At 36.6% G+C, this 17,457-nt stretch overlaps 1 protein-coding gene across 1 annotated transcript in view; it reads right to left on the reverse strand.

The window, feature by feature from the left end:
- The window catches only part of atrnl1a (attractin-like 1a), a 179,826-nt gene that overhangs the window by 33,536 nt on the left and 128,833 nt on the right, over nucleotides 1-17,457 (reverse strand). Inside the window, exon 28 of the mRNA XM_079472803.1 lies at nucleotides 2,705-2,812. Coding sequence (XP_079328929.1) covers nucleotides 2,705-2,812 — 108 coding nt within the window. The remainder of the gene's footprint in view (nucleotides 1-2,704; nucleotides 2,813-17,457) is intronic.

A 17,457-nucleotide genomic window follows, 5' to 3' on the forward strand; every position in this document is an offset into this window, starting at 1 on the left:
GCTTATATTGATTAATTTGCCGAAGCATCTTTTATTTAATTTTATTAATGCAGTGGAGCATCACTAAACTCCGCCCTCTCACGGTGAGTTGTGGGTAATATCAGCCGTTTGTGTATGCATGGATTCACACCGCAAATTTTCACCGGGTACAACATCCAGGTACTGTGAGAATACTCATTACAGCAAACTATGATTTGGCACGTACTAATTTGATTTTCAAATCAGTATGCACTTTTTTCAAGTAAGTTCTGGTGGGTCTTTATATTTATACTGACACGTAATGATGTGGATGTCTTGCTGGTTAACTGCTCTCTCTGTTTTGAACTTTAAGTGGCTGCTCTGGAAAGCGCATGGTCATGGAATTTAATGGATTTGTACTTGTGGTCATTTTGCTCTGCACTCGAGGTCATCCCACTTGTCTTGGCTTTGTGGCATTGAAGCTGCGGGTCATAGCGGTTTGTTTTAGCACTTCAGCAGGAATTGCTTGTTTGGACATGCTACATTCTGTTTCCACTGATGGCACAAACATGCTGATCTAAACTTTTTAACTATTCTGTTGGCTCCATTGCGTACTATTATATATTGTAGGCTACTTCTTAAATTGGCATTTTCTTTTGATGTAGTTTTTCTGAATCATTGCTATTCAAGTTAAACTTGCAATGGGGGACAAGCTTTATGCAGATTTAAACAGCTTTTTTTGTCATGATCGCGGTGGTGAGACACGGACAGAGGACCCAGGCGCAGACAGCGGGTAAACGGATAACAGATATTTAATTATAAATAGCAAAACAAAGACCCTCGAGGGGGTAACATAACAAAACAGGGATGGATGGATGGATACAATAACATGACAGGACTAAGACTAACTCCACTTAAACAAGACTAAAAATAAACTCATTACAAGAACTACAAAATACACTTAACTATACTAACAGGAACACACCACACAACCACAATGAACCAGCACAAGACAGAAGACACAAGGGTATTAAATAAGGGACCAAATCAAGAGGGGAACAGGTGTAGGGCATGAATCAATAATGAGGAGACGAGGGAGGGAACAGAGACAAGACCGGAGAGAGCATATGGCAAGCCAAATAAACAATTATTGCCTCTCTCCACATTAAACATGAGGTTCTGTCATGATCATGACATTTTTCTTGACCGATTAAGACTTTCTTCCTTTTAACCTCTCTATGTGTATAAACATTTTAAAAAGAAGAAAATATGCATGCGCACCTTTAAGGCCATTTGCATGTGTGTGTAAAACAAAGTACTTCTCACCAAACTTCACATTTCACCATGCACAAATTTACTGATAAAAATATTAAATAAGAAATTTCTCTGCTATTGATCACTTCAGACACTCAAAGTGAGATATGTTTGCTGTATGTATGCTATTAAGTATAAGCACTCAGAGCTGCAGTGTCATCAGCTTTAACATTTACATTTTACATTTATTAATTTGGCAGACATGCTGTACAAGCGCTATACGTCACATTATTCAAACGTTATGTCTCGCTTCGTGTTCATTAATGCACCAGGCTCACAGAAGCTGCTGCAATGAGATGCAGCCACAATGCTAAATCTAGCATATAAGACTGTCAAAACAAAATAAACACAAGCTCGTCTTCACATCGTAGATCAACCCACAGACGAGTATGTTAAGTTATAAAACAAAAGGTTGGAGAGCAACGTATATTATAGAACCTTGGGAGTCAGAAAAAGGAATTGTTGCTCTATTGTTGCATATATTTATGCACTGCAAGAGTTGCGAAGGTAACGGTGAGGACAACTCAGTCAATGCCAAGCTAGATATTGAATAACAACAGGTCTAGTGCGCTTTTAATATATTATTCTGTCAATTAGCAATTTTGTTATACGAATCTGGTTATTTTGTTGATATTTAAAAAAGTACAAAGCTTAGGCACATTCAAATATCCATGCATATGTTTCCATACCCTTTATCCATCAAACTCCTACACAACAGCCCAGTGCAGATGTATGTGCCGCTGAAAAAGGAGCCCTTCAAATAAACAACATACTGGCAAACATTTGTTTGACTTTTATAAAAGGTCAATTATCACAGATGGCATTTTCAATGTTGTTTTGAAAAAGTGTGCATATTTGAAAACAAGTTAAAGACACGATGACTAACAAGAAACTCACGATGGATATAGGATATAGATTTTCCACAACAAATGATCCAAATCGCAATTCAGTACACTTGAACGAAAACTGTTGTAACTGCTCTAGACCATGTGAGAGAAATATAGCCCTAATGCTAGCGGCCAATGAAAGCATCCATCCAGAGCCTGTGCTTAGCAACCAACTTAGGCATGAAATGTGATGATGGCCCTGCTCTCTGGCCTTGCTGCTTACTGAGAATATTCAACCATATATTATGCAATTATGCTAAAGACTGTTATAACAGATGCTATTTAATTTGCCTCTTAATGTGGAAATTACACCAATTCACTGTTTTCACTACGTTCCTTTAAAATTCTAAAGACTGTGGAATAAAACAGATATGAGTCTTTCATATCAGCACCGCATTAAAATGTTAAGGCCTTTAAAAAATGTAGGAACGTTTTCGTCAACATGCAATATACAAACAAGAACACTCCACTTGTGCACTTCTGGAAACCAGAAGTGCACAAACACATATAGTAGATACAAAAAAACAATGATTTCAGGTACTCACTTCCACCTGGCCTTGAAGAAGCTCCTCCTCTTCCTCTGGAGTCTCCAGTGCCACCGTAACAGTGGCAAATGGACGGCTGGCCATCTGCTGTCGCTCTCGCATAAGCTGCTGTAGAGAGAGACAAAATGAGTCATTTGAGTTGGGATAAGCCTACTGAAACACACAATAAACAACAAAACCACAAGTCAAATGCACAAAGTGTATACAACATTCTATGGTCTCATTTATATTCAAATTTTTCACGAATTGTTGATTTTATTAAGAAATTGAGCACAGTTTATGGTTTCGTCGTAAAACTTTTTTATTACATTTTGGTTCGAAATAGTACATGTGCGCAATTGCATGAATGTGTCTACAAAAGTACATTCATAGATTACTGAAAAAGCCGTTCAATCTAATTATGTATCACAAACTTTTGACTGGTAGTCGACAGCAAACAGATATTCTACCAGTGATGCCAAGTTCCAACATGATAGTTGCATAATCATGACATTTGACTAGACATTGCATCTGTTTTATTGGTTTTCTTAAGGGAAGACACCTGTAGTACCACAATCGTAAACATAATTTGTTTAATTCAGTCATTAGAATGCACACTGTTAGTCCACGCTGTCTGAGCTACAGGTCTCATGTGCTGGAATGTAGGGAGCTCCATTAAATAAATGTGAGCCTTTATTAATCTGCTAGGCAAACTTGTTTTTAATGTCAAATCTGGTGTGCTCGTCGACACAAAGAGACAACAAGCGCATTTGGACGTGTATAACACATGGACCGCCTTGACATTTTCTCCTTTCTGTGGCAGAAGGACGGACACGTGAGATTATGAGAGGCAGTCAAGGTAAAGGGTGACAGTGTGCCGAGAGTTGATTCATAGCACAGTCACGGTGATGATTGTTAAAACACGCCCGGCCGTGTGTGAATGTGCGTCATGGTCAAGAGACAGAGAAAATCACTGGTGGAGCATGGATGCTTTATGTTCCCTGACAAGTCCTTCGGGAGGTGAGAAGGACATTGTGGCATCTCTCGCCTGGGCCTGTAAATGGCCCATAAAATGCATAATTAACCTCCAAACGTTGTAAACATTACTCGCCTGGGACACATGGGTCGTATGTTTGTACTTGTTTGTGACGGAAGGCAGACAATGTCATTAAAAAACTACATCATTAGTGTGAAGACAGTTCTGTTTTAATAATAAAACGGTTCTGAAAATAAAGTCGCTGTGGTCCTCAAAAGGTTTTTAATGAGAATGTAATCAAACAAATTTCAACATTGAAGTAGAAATATTTTAAGAGTAAAGTTGTAGCAATGCAAGATTAAAGTGGTTGCGACGCAAGTTCTTGATGTTTTAACATGGTTTGTATTTGTGAATTGGCATGACTTATAATAATGTGCAAATGCCTATTCGGTCAACTGATGCGCGATGACTGAAGAAGCTCGAGCTAGCAACTGCTTTAAGTGCGAGAGTGCAATGTTTTCAGTGTCTTCGGTCTTCCACGTTGATTGGCCGGACACAACATGACTTTCTGCAAATCAGATGGGCGGAGGGCAGGCGTTGCTCTAGGCCAGAGAGTGGTCTGTTCCAACAGCAGGCTGCATTAGAGCCAAATAGCGCGTTTCAAAAATATAGTCATTTATTGGCAAATCTGGACCGATCTCGATAATCATAAAAATGCTTAATATCAATGTCGATAATCGGCAAGGGCGATAATCGTTCGAACAGAATGGAGTAAATGAAAATATTGATTTTAAGGTGAACACTAACATTTAGAATTGACCGTTTGCTAACACATTCATTATGATTACATAATATAAAACAAATATACAAATAAATATACAGTACACATATGCATTTATACTATATGTTAATCCATGTCCATTTCATGAAATGCATAACACCTAAAATCTGATGCACCTTTTTAGCGATCTTAATTGTGCAACTTTATTATTTATTGTACAAATGCTTGAGCAAAAGTGATACATACTTGAAAATGGATTAATATAATCTTCCAGTAATTCACTAATGAGGGTTTACTGAAATCGTTCTTTCTCACAAATGTAACAGTTCAGAGATTTATAGTATCGGTTGAACTTCAGTGCCTCTAGTGTGTTCTACCAAATCAATGGCACCTCCCCTGAGTTCATCCTGATTTATATCTTCATCAGTAAACTGAGGCTCATGCAATAACTCAAACCTTTAATCAACCAATTAGCCAATAATGCAGACATGCAGTTTCACTGCTTTTAAACTTTCTGAACACAAAACAGTCACCAGCCAATGATATCAACAATTCACAAAAAATAAATTCATGTTATTTGAAAAACAGCCTCAAGTTCTCAGAATGAGGATGCCCCATTTAAATGTGTAGTGTTCTTGTACTTCACAGTCCAAGACTGAAATCACAGCATGTAAATGTGCTAACATTCAATAGGGATCCCAGAGTACAGTTTTGCTTTTTAAAGGCTTTTAAACCTGTTAACTCTCAAAGCCCTGCAGATTGTGATAATTCTGCACTACAGGCATAACTGTGGTCTTTTGAGAGTTAGGTTAGAGACCATTCTGCGCACACATGTATTTTAGCAAAGAAACACTTTTTCCAGAACCTACTGTATATTTAATGGTTTAGTTAACTATAATACTGCTCAACAATGAAATGGAGATGCTCAATATCCAGCTCTATATTCAAACAAAAAGAAAATCCAAAATGTTAGTTGTTGTAATACACAATTTATTTACTAAATCTCAGAAAACCCCATTCAAGTACCGTAATATTTTCGTGAGCTCTCTTTATTTTATTAACACAGAAATGCACACTAGCAAAAATCTGCTATTATCTGACTTGCTGTGATTTCAATGTTCTGTTCGGGTTTCCATAGTCTACGCTGTGTGTTTATCTTTAAGGGATTTCGACTCAAAAATCCTTTCACAGTTCTGGAAAGAAAAACACTAAGCAGCTTCTCCAGCGTACAACATGATAACATCATAATGATTATGTTTAAGACTAGTAAAAACATGGATTTAGTAAAGGACAAAGTATGTATTATTAAAAAATACTATTTTTAACACATTGCTACAAAGTGTACCTTTGAGCCCTACAGTATATTTTGGTGACAACAGAACCGAAGCATGCGAATTTGACAAAATGTGTGATCATAGTGGACTTTGCATGATGGATTCTGTAACATACATAATCACATACATTAACAGAAAGTGTGACTTCATGACAGTGTGTGGGGAAAAACATTTTCTCCAGTCAGACCAGAACAAAAGACTGTAATCTAAGCATGTTATTTATCTCAGAATGAGCGAGTGAGTGATAATTACGACTGAAATGACATTTTTATCATGAGTGAAGGTGAGATAAACATCAATGTAGAGATCTATGATAAGCCTCAGAACAAAATGTACTTTAATTGACCCTTTTTTATCCTAATCCTATTGATCTAGCAAAGAGCAAAGCTAAGACCATCTAGAGACGGGAGTGACTGTCTATCAAAGTGGTTTGATATCGAATTATTGTGTTTGAAGAGTGTGGATGGACAAACCAACCAACCGTGGAAGCTATGGGAAACTTGTTAGGAAATGCAAAGGGAGTCACAACAGGGTATTCGTGTAATATCCAAGCTCATATAAACTCCTTTTATGTCATTATCTTCCACTGTATATTGCAAGAGCAACAGATGAGTCGTAACAGTATAAAAAAGAATTCACTTTACATTTTATAGGGCCCGTCCAAACACAACAAGCCTACTGGGGAGGTTATGTAACTCTGCTGAGCTGAGCAGAATGTAAGTGATGGTCAGATCCATCTCTGTACTCATAGAACCGTCTAATAAATGGGGCAAGTCCTTTTAGTCCTGGACCATGACCAAGTCTAGAGTCGGCAGAGACAAAACTGCAAAGCGATTGGGAAAGAAGTGTTGTGGAGCGAATGAGTCGAGAGTGAGAGAATAGAGATGGATGTGGTAACGTATTAATGGAGAAGCTAAGAGCAACAATGCTCTCTCTCCTTCACTTGCTTTTGTCCCGAGATAGTATGTGAGAAGGGTGGAGGGAGTGCCAGGTAACGTGCTGACGGAAAGTAAATCATCCTATTGACATTTCACACTTGCAAGAGGAAGAGGGGTGCGACAATGTAGTGTTTATCATCACTTTTATCACATGACATTAGCCCTTATCAACAGTGCTATTTGACACCTGTCATTCACTCTTATTCACTCGATTCACAGTGTGTGTGTGTGTCAGGGTACAATCTGAGGAATGAATGTCTTGATTTAGAATAAAATAATACACGCTGACATCCTACTTGGGGCTAAATTAGAGCATTCCGGGAAATCAAATGTTCTTAATTTTTTTTTTATATATATATATACTGTATATATAAATGAAATATATATTACACTTTATACCAACATAAATGTTTGAAATAACTGTCTGATAAAAAATTACACTGTAAACATCAATAACAGCTTTAACTGGGAAAATGACCATGGTATAACTGGGATAGCAGTGGATTTAAGGAGCCAACCACCCTTCGTGTCATCTTGGGTGGTTCTTAGCCTCCATGTCGTGCAATAAAATCCTTGAATGCACGGTTAGCCGTGGATTATCCCTTGCATAAAATATTAACTATAAACATATGATTTCTTACTTAAATATCTAATATTCTGAACAAACCCATAAGATGTGCCTACAGTATATACTGTAATAATGAATATACACAAGCCATTAATTATTTAAAATATATTATAAATGTTTTATATTCAGAATTATCCATTGTAAAGATCATATTTGCATTCTGTAACATTCGCCTGTCTCTCCGCTTCAGTCTCTAGTGTGTGTGAGAGGTAGTGTTACGCACAGACTGGGATACCATTCAATTCTTAAGGGACACTCACTCCCCTGTTTAACTGTGTGAGGAGGTGAAAGAAAGCGAGACATCGCAGTCACACTGTTCATACAGCAGTGTGGCTCAGTTTATCACCTCACATTGCAGGAGACCACACACACACACAAACACATTTATTCAAACTGTGAAAGCAAACATGCATTTTGGCATTTCAACCCTATTGCTATTTCCTCAACTTTTCCCTTTCACCCACATACAGTTTTGTCTGTAATAGCAGCAGTGTGTCATTTTTGGTAATGCTAAAATGTGCTTGGCTTAATATGCATAAACAACCACATGTAAGCCATATCTAGCCTGATTTACACTGAAAAACATTGCCATTTCATTTTCTACAGAAACAGAAACAACCCTTGTCACCTACAACGCGAAAAATGCTTTCCTCCGCTTGACGACTAGCTTACCATTTACACTAGTGTTTCATGCTGATAACACAATCTGCCAATAATGAGCCATTACGCTACAGGGTGATCATCACATTCACAGTCCACCGACAGCACGTCTCTTTATTTCATTAACGTTTGTCAAGCGAACGCCTCCTGACTTCAAGGTCGAGTAAGTCACGGCAAACAGAGGACGGGACTAGCGCCCAGACAAATCAACTCCTCGTGACAGAAACAGTGACCCTTTTACCCTTCATCTACTGTCCGTCATGCAGAGTAAATCAAGAGCTAAAACACTGTGCCCTTCAATGGCATAATCCCTAATACACGCTCAATTCAATTTCCTGCATCTGTATTCTCTTTTTAGAGGCAAAGATTTCCTTTGCACTTCGTCTCCAAGGTCATCGTCTAATTTAACGTAAAAACAATGCGTTGATTCTCTTCACTGTTATATCTCTGGTGTCATGTCAGATATCTTAAGTGTGCTTTTTCCCTGAGAGCAAGGAAAACCTGCTAATCCTGCAAGCATGAAACAGGCTCCAGGTCTCAACCAATTAAAGAGGCTTCTGGTGGGCCGCATCAATGCGAGTCAGCCTCTGAAATATGATTCAGCAGATTTACAGCCCATCCTAACATCCCCTTAAACGAGGACTTCGCCCAATCAACCTCTGATCAATACCAATCTCCAGCAAGGGCTGTGAGGCAGAATACACCAGCGTCCCCATGGAGCTTTGCTTCTGGATAATAAAGCATACAAACAGAGCCGCATTGAACAGATGCAGCCTAACACTGTGTCCTAACCAAACGCGATGCGACACTGCGACCAGAGATACAATGTATCTTTTCCATGTTAATCAGAGGTTTTGTCCTAACCAGCCGCGACAGCGCGACGTTGCAGCCGACAGCTCCGCCCACACACAACCTCATTCGATGTAAGTTCTGCACCTCATGAATATTAATCGCCAAACATGGATGAGGACAGGTTTTATACGGTTGATTACATACGTTTAGATTCTGAAATTATAGCATAGCGTCCTGTAAGGCATCAATGAAGTCATGAGAACAGGAAGCATCTTTCTATGTGCACTCTTCAACTGCAGGGTGAGAGGGTGCGTGGACAGAGAAAAATAGTTTTTATTGGATGTGTTTTGTGATTGATTATCGCGTCACGCCCCTTTTTCACATTCGGTATGGACAGAATTATTATTGCATGAATCTTATCACATCGAGTTTGGTTAGGATGTGGTGTAACTCTTCAGACGTGAAGATATGGTTATATGGAGGGACTTTATGGTATTATTACTATGGTATTATGGTTTTTGGAGGGATGTTGGTAAACTTGAGTTTCTGTGATTATTGCGTTCTGTGAGGATGCAGATTCAAGTTTATTATTCTAGATCAGCTTTTCCACAAACCATGTCCGCATTTAATTTAGATGAAATTATAGCCAGATTTAATTTACTGGAAATTACAGAATTTCATTACATTGTTGAAGCAGGAAAACTGGATGATATTGGACAAGTTCTACATGAATGTTTAAAGAGCCCCCTGTGGTGAAAATCATGTTTTTATGTTCTTTATACGTTAATGTGGTGTTCTTAATGTGTTTTAAGACAAACCATGTGAAAATATATCATTTTGAACCATCGCTGAGTTTGAAACTGCCCCGGTTAATGACGTCATAAACCTTTAACCAATCACATCAACTCATTTGACCCCTGTAGATCAGCAGTTTGAGGCACGAGTATGCAAAAATGCTGTTTTTGTTTTTAAAAAAAATTACACTATTGTGTAAACTCTCAGATTCACTTTCAGTTTTTGCAGCGTCTGGTGTGACTGAATGGAGGCGGGGCTAATTTGCCTATTCAAGTATCTGCATATACTTAATGAAGCTGAGATTTTGTTATATTCAAGCTATTTTAAGGCAGGAAACAATATTTTCCCAGGAAAAGCTTTTAAATATGTAATTTTGGTGGTCAAAGATTAGTTTTAAGGGATAAAATTACGGACCGCAGGGGGACTTTAAAAATGGAGGTCTTGAGAATCTTTACATTTATTAAAGGCCCACTGCAATGCCTTGGAACGCGCAGCAATATTTGAAATGTTGACGTAATTTAGACTGTAAAATGCAGAAAGTGCGAGACATATCCATTTTTAAAATAACCAATAGCGTTTTGTTTACAGCACAGTCAGCCTCAGTCGGGCGAAGCTGCATTTACCAGTGTGATAGCCACAGTGCCAGTGGTGTAAGTCTATTGAAAAGAATAGGCAGATCAGTGTGACCAGTGATGTTATTTAGGTTGGTTAGTGACACTGATGTTTGTCTACTCCTTTACTCACAAAGGATCTCTTCCATAGAGCTATAACATTCAACATACTGTGTGGAGTCGAAACGGGTGTCGAGTTTTCTTGTTTTCTCAGCGGATTTGCACGATCAGTTCTGAGCTATAGTGTCTCTTAACGGAAGGACACTCCCGTGAAACCGCTCGCGTGATACTAACGCAAAATTAAGACTTTAATGTAAATGTTTACACCGTCTGGATCATCCCCTATATCCCATCTAGTGCATTATGCGCCATTCACCATGTGATGATAGTGAAGGGGCGGGACTATTCGGATTCTAAAGCGGATTTGATTGAACAAGAACTTTGACGAGTGGCTGAAGTGTAGCGTGATGTCATGGAATTTCTAGATTTGCTTGAGCACACGTGCCAGACTGTCAGTTTTGAACAGTTATATCTCCTAGATGCGTTTTTTTTCAGCACTTAATAGCATATCAGTTTATTGACGTCCATAAGAAAAAACGATTGATTTCACAGGGTCTTTAAAGTAACTGTCTGAAAAGAAGTATAGTAGATCATGGGCAGTGCTTTGATATAAAAGTTTGACACTGTATTATTCATCTATACGTTTTCTAACTCTGTTCTGTGCCATCTTTATCATATAATCATTCAGCAACATAAACATTTTGCGGTCAATCTTTATCTAAACTTTCATTCCAGAATTCTTTGGGACTGTTTTGACCAGACTGTTTTGGGCTGGTCTTTACCAATGACATCTTCAGCTGTTGTCAAAGCATCAACACCCTTGGGCTCTTTCTTTATGACCATCGTGTAAAACTTATTTCAGAAAGTACCAGAAACTAAAAAAAGTAGACAAACAACATTCATATCATACATTAAAAAGTGTTGTCTGAGTAGAACAACAACAGCCAGGTACAAGAGTTGTTAAACCTTTACTATGCAGTCTCTACACTCTTTAAAAAAATTTACACAGTATCTGTTATTTTTTATATTTAACACAAGTTGTGTTGAAAGTAACACAAAACGTTTTGTCCCAAGAAATATGTGTACAGTTAAAGTCCCAGTGAAATTGAAAATGACAATTCCTATTTTTTATGCAATATTGCAGTGTGTATTGTAAATAGTTTATCAATGTGGGTCATTCGCTTTATAAAAGTTGTGTGCCTTCATAATCTTTAGTTTCAATCTTTAGTTTTCTCCCCTTTAGCTGTCAGTCTGCTGCCAGTTCCATTTCAAAATGCAATGGCTATTTTTATATATCTAATCAAATCGCAAAGAAAGACGAAAGCCACGCCCACTTTTCTTCTCATTAGAAATTCCATTTCACTCGGAAATGCATCAAAATACAGAAGTAAAAACGACTAACTTCTGGTTCACGGGGACTTTAAGGACAACACATTGTTTTTTAACACAACTGATCTTGGAGTGTAGACGTCTATTTTTTGAGATATCATATAGATTCAGAGATGTAGTACAATAACACATTGTGAAAACTTTAGAGCGTTAATACAATTATGTTTATAAGAAAGTAATATGAAAAACACCTTAAATTTAAACTATAAATGGAGTTTATTTAAGTTATAAAAATTTTAACAATGCTGGATAGTTTGATTTAAATACTGAACAATTAAGTGTGAATCCAGACTTTGTGTAGTGTTAAAACAATAAAGTGCCCATTTAGACTCCAGTTTTTCAACATCTAAAACAACCAGTCACTTTATATATATGACAGTTAAGGCAGGTAAATGTAAAACTGACAATAGACCAGCATGCATCAGAGTGGTTACAGGAAATAATGACACAGCTGGATTCTCGAGACATTCACTTGAGTTAAATAGCCTCAAATAAATACGTTTGAATATCAGACATTTTAAAATAGTCACATCTGGGCTTGAAAAATACTTTTTGCCACTTCTACAATACATATTTATTGCAGCTTCTAGCAAAGTATATGCAGTGGGAACAACTCTCATCCTACAAAAATATGAATAAAATGTAAAAAAGAAAATTGCACAATTAATACTAGACAAAACTGAACATACGAAATTGAAGACTACATTATAAGACAAAAATACATTTACCCAACTTTATAAAAGTCCTGATGTGTTTTTGGATATTTGAAAGTCAAGATGCTAACCAAAGGTGTATATATTAAGCCAATGTAGGTCATCCCTGCTGTGAGAGATCTGATGTTCGAAAATTCCAAACAAAGACACCGGAAAAAATGTCCATGTCTGTTCCTCCTCACACCTCGTATATGTGTCACAGTGGGACAAAAGCTGAGCTGGTTTAACTCTTTAAACATGTACCAAAAGAAGCAAGATTCAGATCTAAATTTAAATACGCACTGCAGTTCAAATAAATCGACGGAATTCTGCAAAGTGCAGTATAGTGCATTTTTAAGACATGCAAAAATGCGCGAAAAATAAATAAAATAGTGCCAACTTACAGAGTCCCTCTCATCATTAATATGACCCCCAAAACGTATAAATCACTTGTAACATGAGCAACATCTACAACGCTGATGGAAATTACAAACTCATCACATAGAAATATCACTTATTTTCCCCTCTCTCCTACAGGCTCATTCACAAATGCATGCAGCATACACTGAAAAAAAGGAAAAGCTGTTTTACTGAATTTATTAAAACAAAACACTTACAGTCTACTTAATAATTTTATGTTTGAAATGCAAACATAATTGTATTGTGTTAAGTCTAAATAAAATTCAACACTGTCATCAAAACATGATATGATAACTTTGCCAGAATATGTTCAAATTGATTAAGATTTCCAACAAATGGTGTTCATGTAAAATGTTTTTTTCTGTTGTGAGATTTACTTGATTAAAATTAGCTCATGTCACACAATTACTTTGCATTTTCATTTCAACTTAATTCAATTGCATACAATTAATGTAATTCAGTTTTTTTTAAGTAGGCCTACATAAATATGATTTATTGCATCAGTGTTATATTGTTGAATTTTGACTGAAAACACATTTATGCAATGAAAAAATATATTTATACAGTAGCTATATTACACATTGTTAATAATATAATTACAAATAATTATTGCTATTTTTCCGTTTTTTATTTCATAAATAACTTGACCACGTACCTTTGTAAAAACAAATTATGACACATTTCTTTATTTTAATATTATAATTATTATATTATAATACCAGAAGTAAGCCACTTTCGGTACACGTTTGCGCGGGAGCAAGGTGCACGAGAGCATCAGCGCATGTGCTTTGAAAACTAGGACCGTTGGTCTGGGCGAGGACGCTTGAGGGGGCTGACTGATTTGTTTCCAGAGCTCGTTAAAAGGTAAGAATTTAAGTAAATGTCGTATGATATAAACTAAAAATGCAGTCATTGTCAGAGTAAATGCAACAAATAGTGTTTAAAGATAAATCATGTAGACGGTCTATTTGGTCGAATTCTTTTTTTGAGGTAAGTCAACGTAAATATTACTCGTAGTTTATCACACGTATACGACGTGATCAAATCTGATGAACAAATGAACAAATGTTAATTATTCGTCAGGCGAATAATATTAGGCTAACGTTACCTGTCCATACCTTGACTAAAAGTGTTTTGTGCTTAGGTTTGATAGGAAAGAATGCGTACAATACGTTCTTATATCAGGGCCTGGTATTGGTAATGTACAGCAAGTGAATTAGACAACCTAACGTTAACGTTTAGTATTAACAAAAAAGGGGAAACCTAAGCTTCCACAATCACTGCTGTTTGTTTTTAGGACCGTCTTCCACAAAAAGTCGGCGCCATTTTCATATAACAGTAATGGGCCAAAGCGCCGTCAATGTCTGTCTAAGGAACGTTGTGAAGTTGACTGATATACCGACTGTGACGTAACGCATCGTCACCGTAGTTTCTCGTGTTGTTGGCACCACTAACGCCTTGACATTACTACACCGATAAAGTTAAACATACAGTATGGTTTTAAGTTCAACTAAAGGAGTGCTTGCACTATAACGTCCACACAGATCTCTCACAGCCTGGCTTTATTTTATAACATTAAGATTTCACACTAATGAAATTCTGCAAGGCAGGTTACATCGTTTTTACTTTGAGATGGATAGCATAATTAATATAAAGTAGTGTCACAATAAAGGTTATTTTATGGTACGCTAGTGTTTTTAAAAGAAAATGCTAATAATAGGATGAACCTCTCTGTACATTTTGGGAACAACTGATTTTTATTTTCAAAATGTATGTCAAATGAACCAACATTTACTTTTATTTGAAAGAGTACTGTAATTAGTTACTCATAAATAACAACAATTAATGATTTTGTCTATTATGACTAATTACTACTCTTTATCTCTTTTCAGTGACATTTGCTGTACATGTGGAAGTGCAAAGCCTGTTCAGTTGTTGTACAAAGTAGGTTTAAACTTCTGCAGCATTATAGGTTAAATCACAGACATTTTGGACATATTTGTCGTTTTCCATGTGTTTATTCAAACTGCCCCTGCACATTTAGAACGTGGAATGCGCTTAGAATTCATTTAAACAGATTTCATGTGATTGAAACAAGACAGAAACAGTTTAAAAATATCATATTCAGTTGCCCCCATGTAGTTGTGGAGAATTTAACTTGGAGAAAGATCTCCAGGAGCAGGATTGGGCACCGCTGGTGTATATTTAACAGATGGTGTCAAATTGAACAGATACTTATTTTCTAATTTGTTTACTGAAATATGCGATGTCAACACAGAGTTTTTGGGTTATAAAACCAACTCCATTTTTTTGTTTTTAAGTAAAATCTAAATAATTAGATAGCCCCTTCTTTAAGTAATATTCGATTATGGCTTTTAATAGGACAGGGTAGTAGATTGAGGTCATCACAAGCACATATTTTGTAAAAATGAGTTGCCTACTAAGTTACAAAAAAGCTACCTTTCATATATTTCTTGTTCATGTGTTAACTACATATTCCTCTTGTTTTCTATCTGTAGGACATGGAAGAAGATCTTTTACAGAGTGCCATTGAAAAGACCACCATGGGCATCTTCGTGATAAAGGACACAGCTGACAATGAAGCCCATGATGTAGGAAATGTGCTAGAGGGTGTGGCAGTGCTTCATGATCTCGACATTGTGGCTTTTGTAACATCAACGTTGTTCGGTCTAATTTATGCTCTTAACCTGCAATACCCCAAAAAGTTGCGTTTTACTTTAGAAATTCTTCAAAAACTCGTAATGGGGTTGGATGGAGGGGAACTCTCTATCAAGGCACAACATTTCAAATGTAAGCTCCACCAGTGAGATAGACCGCCTTTGTTTTTTTTATTAATCTACATGTAAATATGTTAAGAGAGCAGTAATTTTATGAAATAAAAGTTTAAGTTTTTGAAAGCGATGTTCTTTGGACATGTTATTTAAATGATGCATTGTTACATTGATTAAATAAAGGCTTTACAAAAGGTTGAAATAAAAACATTATACAACAACCCATTAAAATCTAAATTAAGTGAAATTAAGTGAAATTATCAAAATTATGTTAGAATATACTAATTCAATTGCACAAAACTAACATGATTGCAGCAAATATATAAAATAAAATAATTATGTTAGGAGAACTTAAAAAGACTATTTACACGTTACCTTGTTTGAAAATACATCTGATTAACTCGATAGCATTATAATGAAATTACATAAATGCGTAGGACAGTTTGAACTCAAACTAAATGTGTGGAACCAATGTCCATAATTCAATTGAGTAAATCCAACAAATCTTTTTTTTCAGTGACATGCATGCTTTCCCAAACTCTGTGCTTCAGACCGGCCATCTCTGCAATGTTTAAAGTAAAAGAAAAGAGAGAGAGAATGTAGAGCTGGTCGTGTTTGACTGCTTGTTTACTCTAGAGAGTCTTCTTTTCAACAGCTCCTCGGGTGAGAGCAGAACTGGTCTGATTGCAGCAGATGTTGGCACTTGAGTGGCGGCAAGCTTGAGGTAATAAGTACTCAACGCTAGCGATGTCTGACTTCTATTCTTACTTTCTTTCTCTTTCTCTCTGCACTGACCAGCATTAGATCGTGCAGCCCCAGGGCCCGCGGAAGAAGGGGCCCTTGATTGACTGGAGGAAATGGAAGCTGTCCTTACATCGTTGATTTAAAATTCATATAAGTGATTGACTATTGGAAACTATTGGAAAATGTTGCTGACTGTTAAAGTTCCCTGTCCAATCAAAATCACTTTAGTTTGCGTCAATACGTCAGGAAACGCTTCTTTGCGTTATGCTTTCACGAAGTATTCCATTTGGCTCGCTGGTGTTCTAAAAAGTGATAGCGGTGCACAAAAAGGAGAAATAACGTTCATGTCTTACAGCTAAAATTCCAAAACTAACTAACTACTTCTGATCACTTTCGGATAAAACATCATCCCCCGTCACAGATCAATGTGCTTTATGAAAGTAATGGTATGGTGCACAATGTAATATTTGAGCTGGTGCCGGCTCTTACATCAGACTGCACATCTGATACCGATTAACAAATGCAAGGGAGATGAGAGCAATCCTTCTCAAAGTTATATTTTATTAAGTCTCGTTTGCGGTTATCAGAAAGACTGAGCCATTTAAACACGGATGTCCCTGGAATGCGACATGGTTAGATGCATGGATTTTAACCATATCATTAGGGTCTCCTGCTCAGCTAAAGTTCAAGTTTAACAGTAAGTTCCTCTTCTAAGTATGTATTGCAAAATACTCATTAAGGAAGTAGGATTGCAATTGTTTTTGTTGATTTTGGAAACTTTTAAAGTTTATATCTGGAGTTTTTTTAAATAGCCTGGAGAGTTTAATATGCAAACTTAAATATGAAATTAAATATAAGTAATAAATGTCAAATTTAATTACAATAGAATGATTAGAAAACTTTATAGAATGATTAGAAAATTTTATAGAAAAAATAAATATTAAAATAGAAAACAAATTGATCAAATAATAAGAGAATTCTATATAATAAAATGTAACATACACATAGAAGACACTGTGGCATGGCAATAAAATGAAGGGGGCCTTTGGGTTTGCTATATCTCCAATGTGTTCTTAATCCGGCCCTGCCCTTCAGTCGTATTGTACATCATTGCTCACCTACCAGCTTTTACATTTGAACATGTAATAGATATTTTTATTAA

The sequence above is a fragment of the Barbatula barbatula genome (genome assembly GCF_947034865.1).
Source record: "Barbatula barbatula genome assembly, chromosome: 14".
Lineage (NCBI taxonomy): Eukaryota > Metazoa > Chordata > Actinopteri > Cypriniformes > Nemacheilidae > Barbatula > Barbatula barbatula.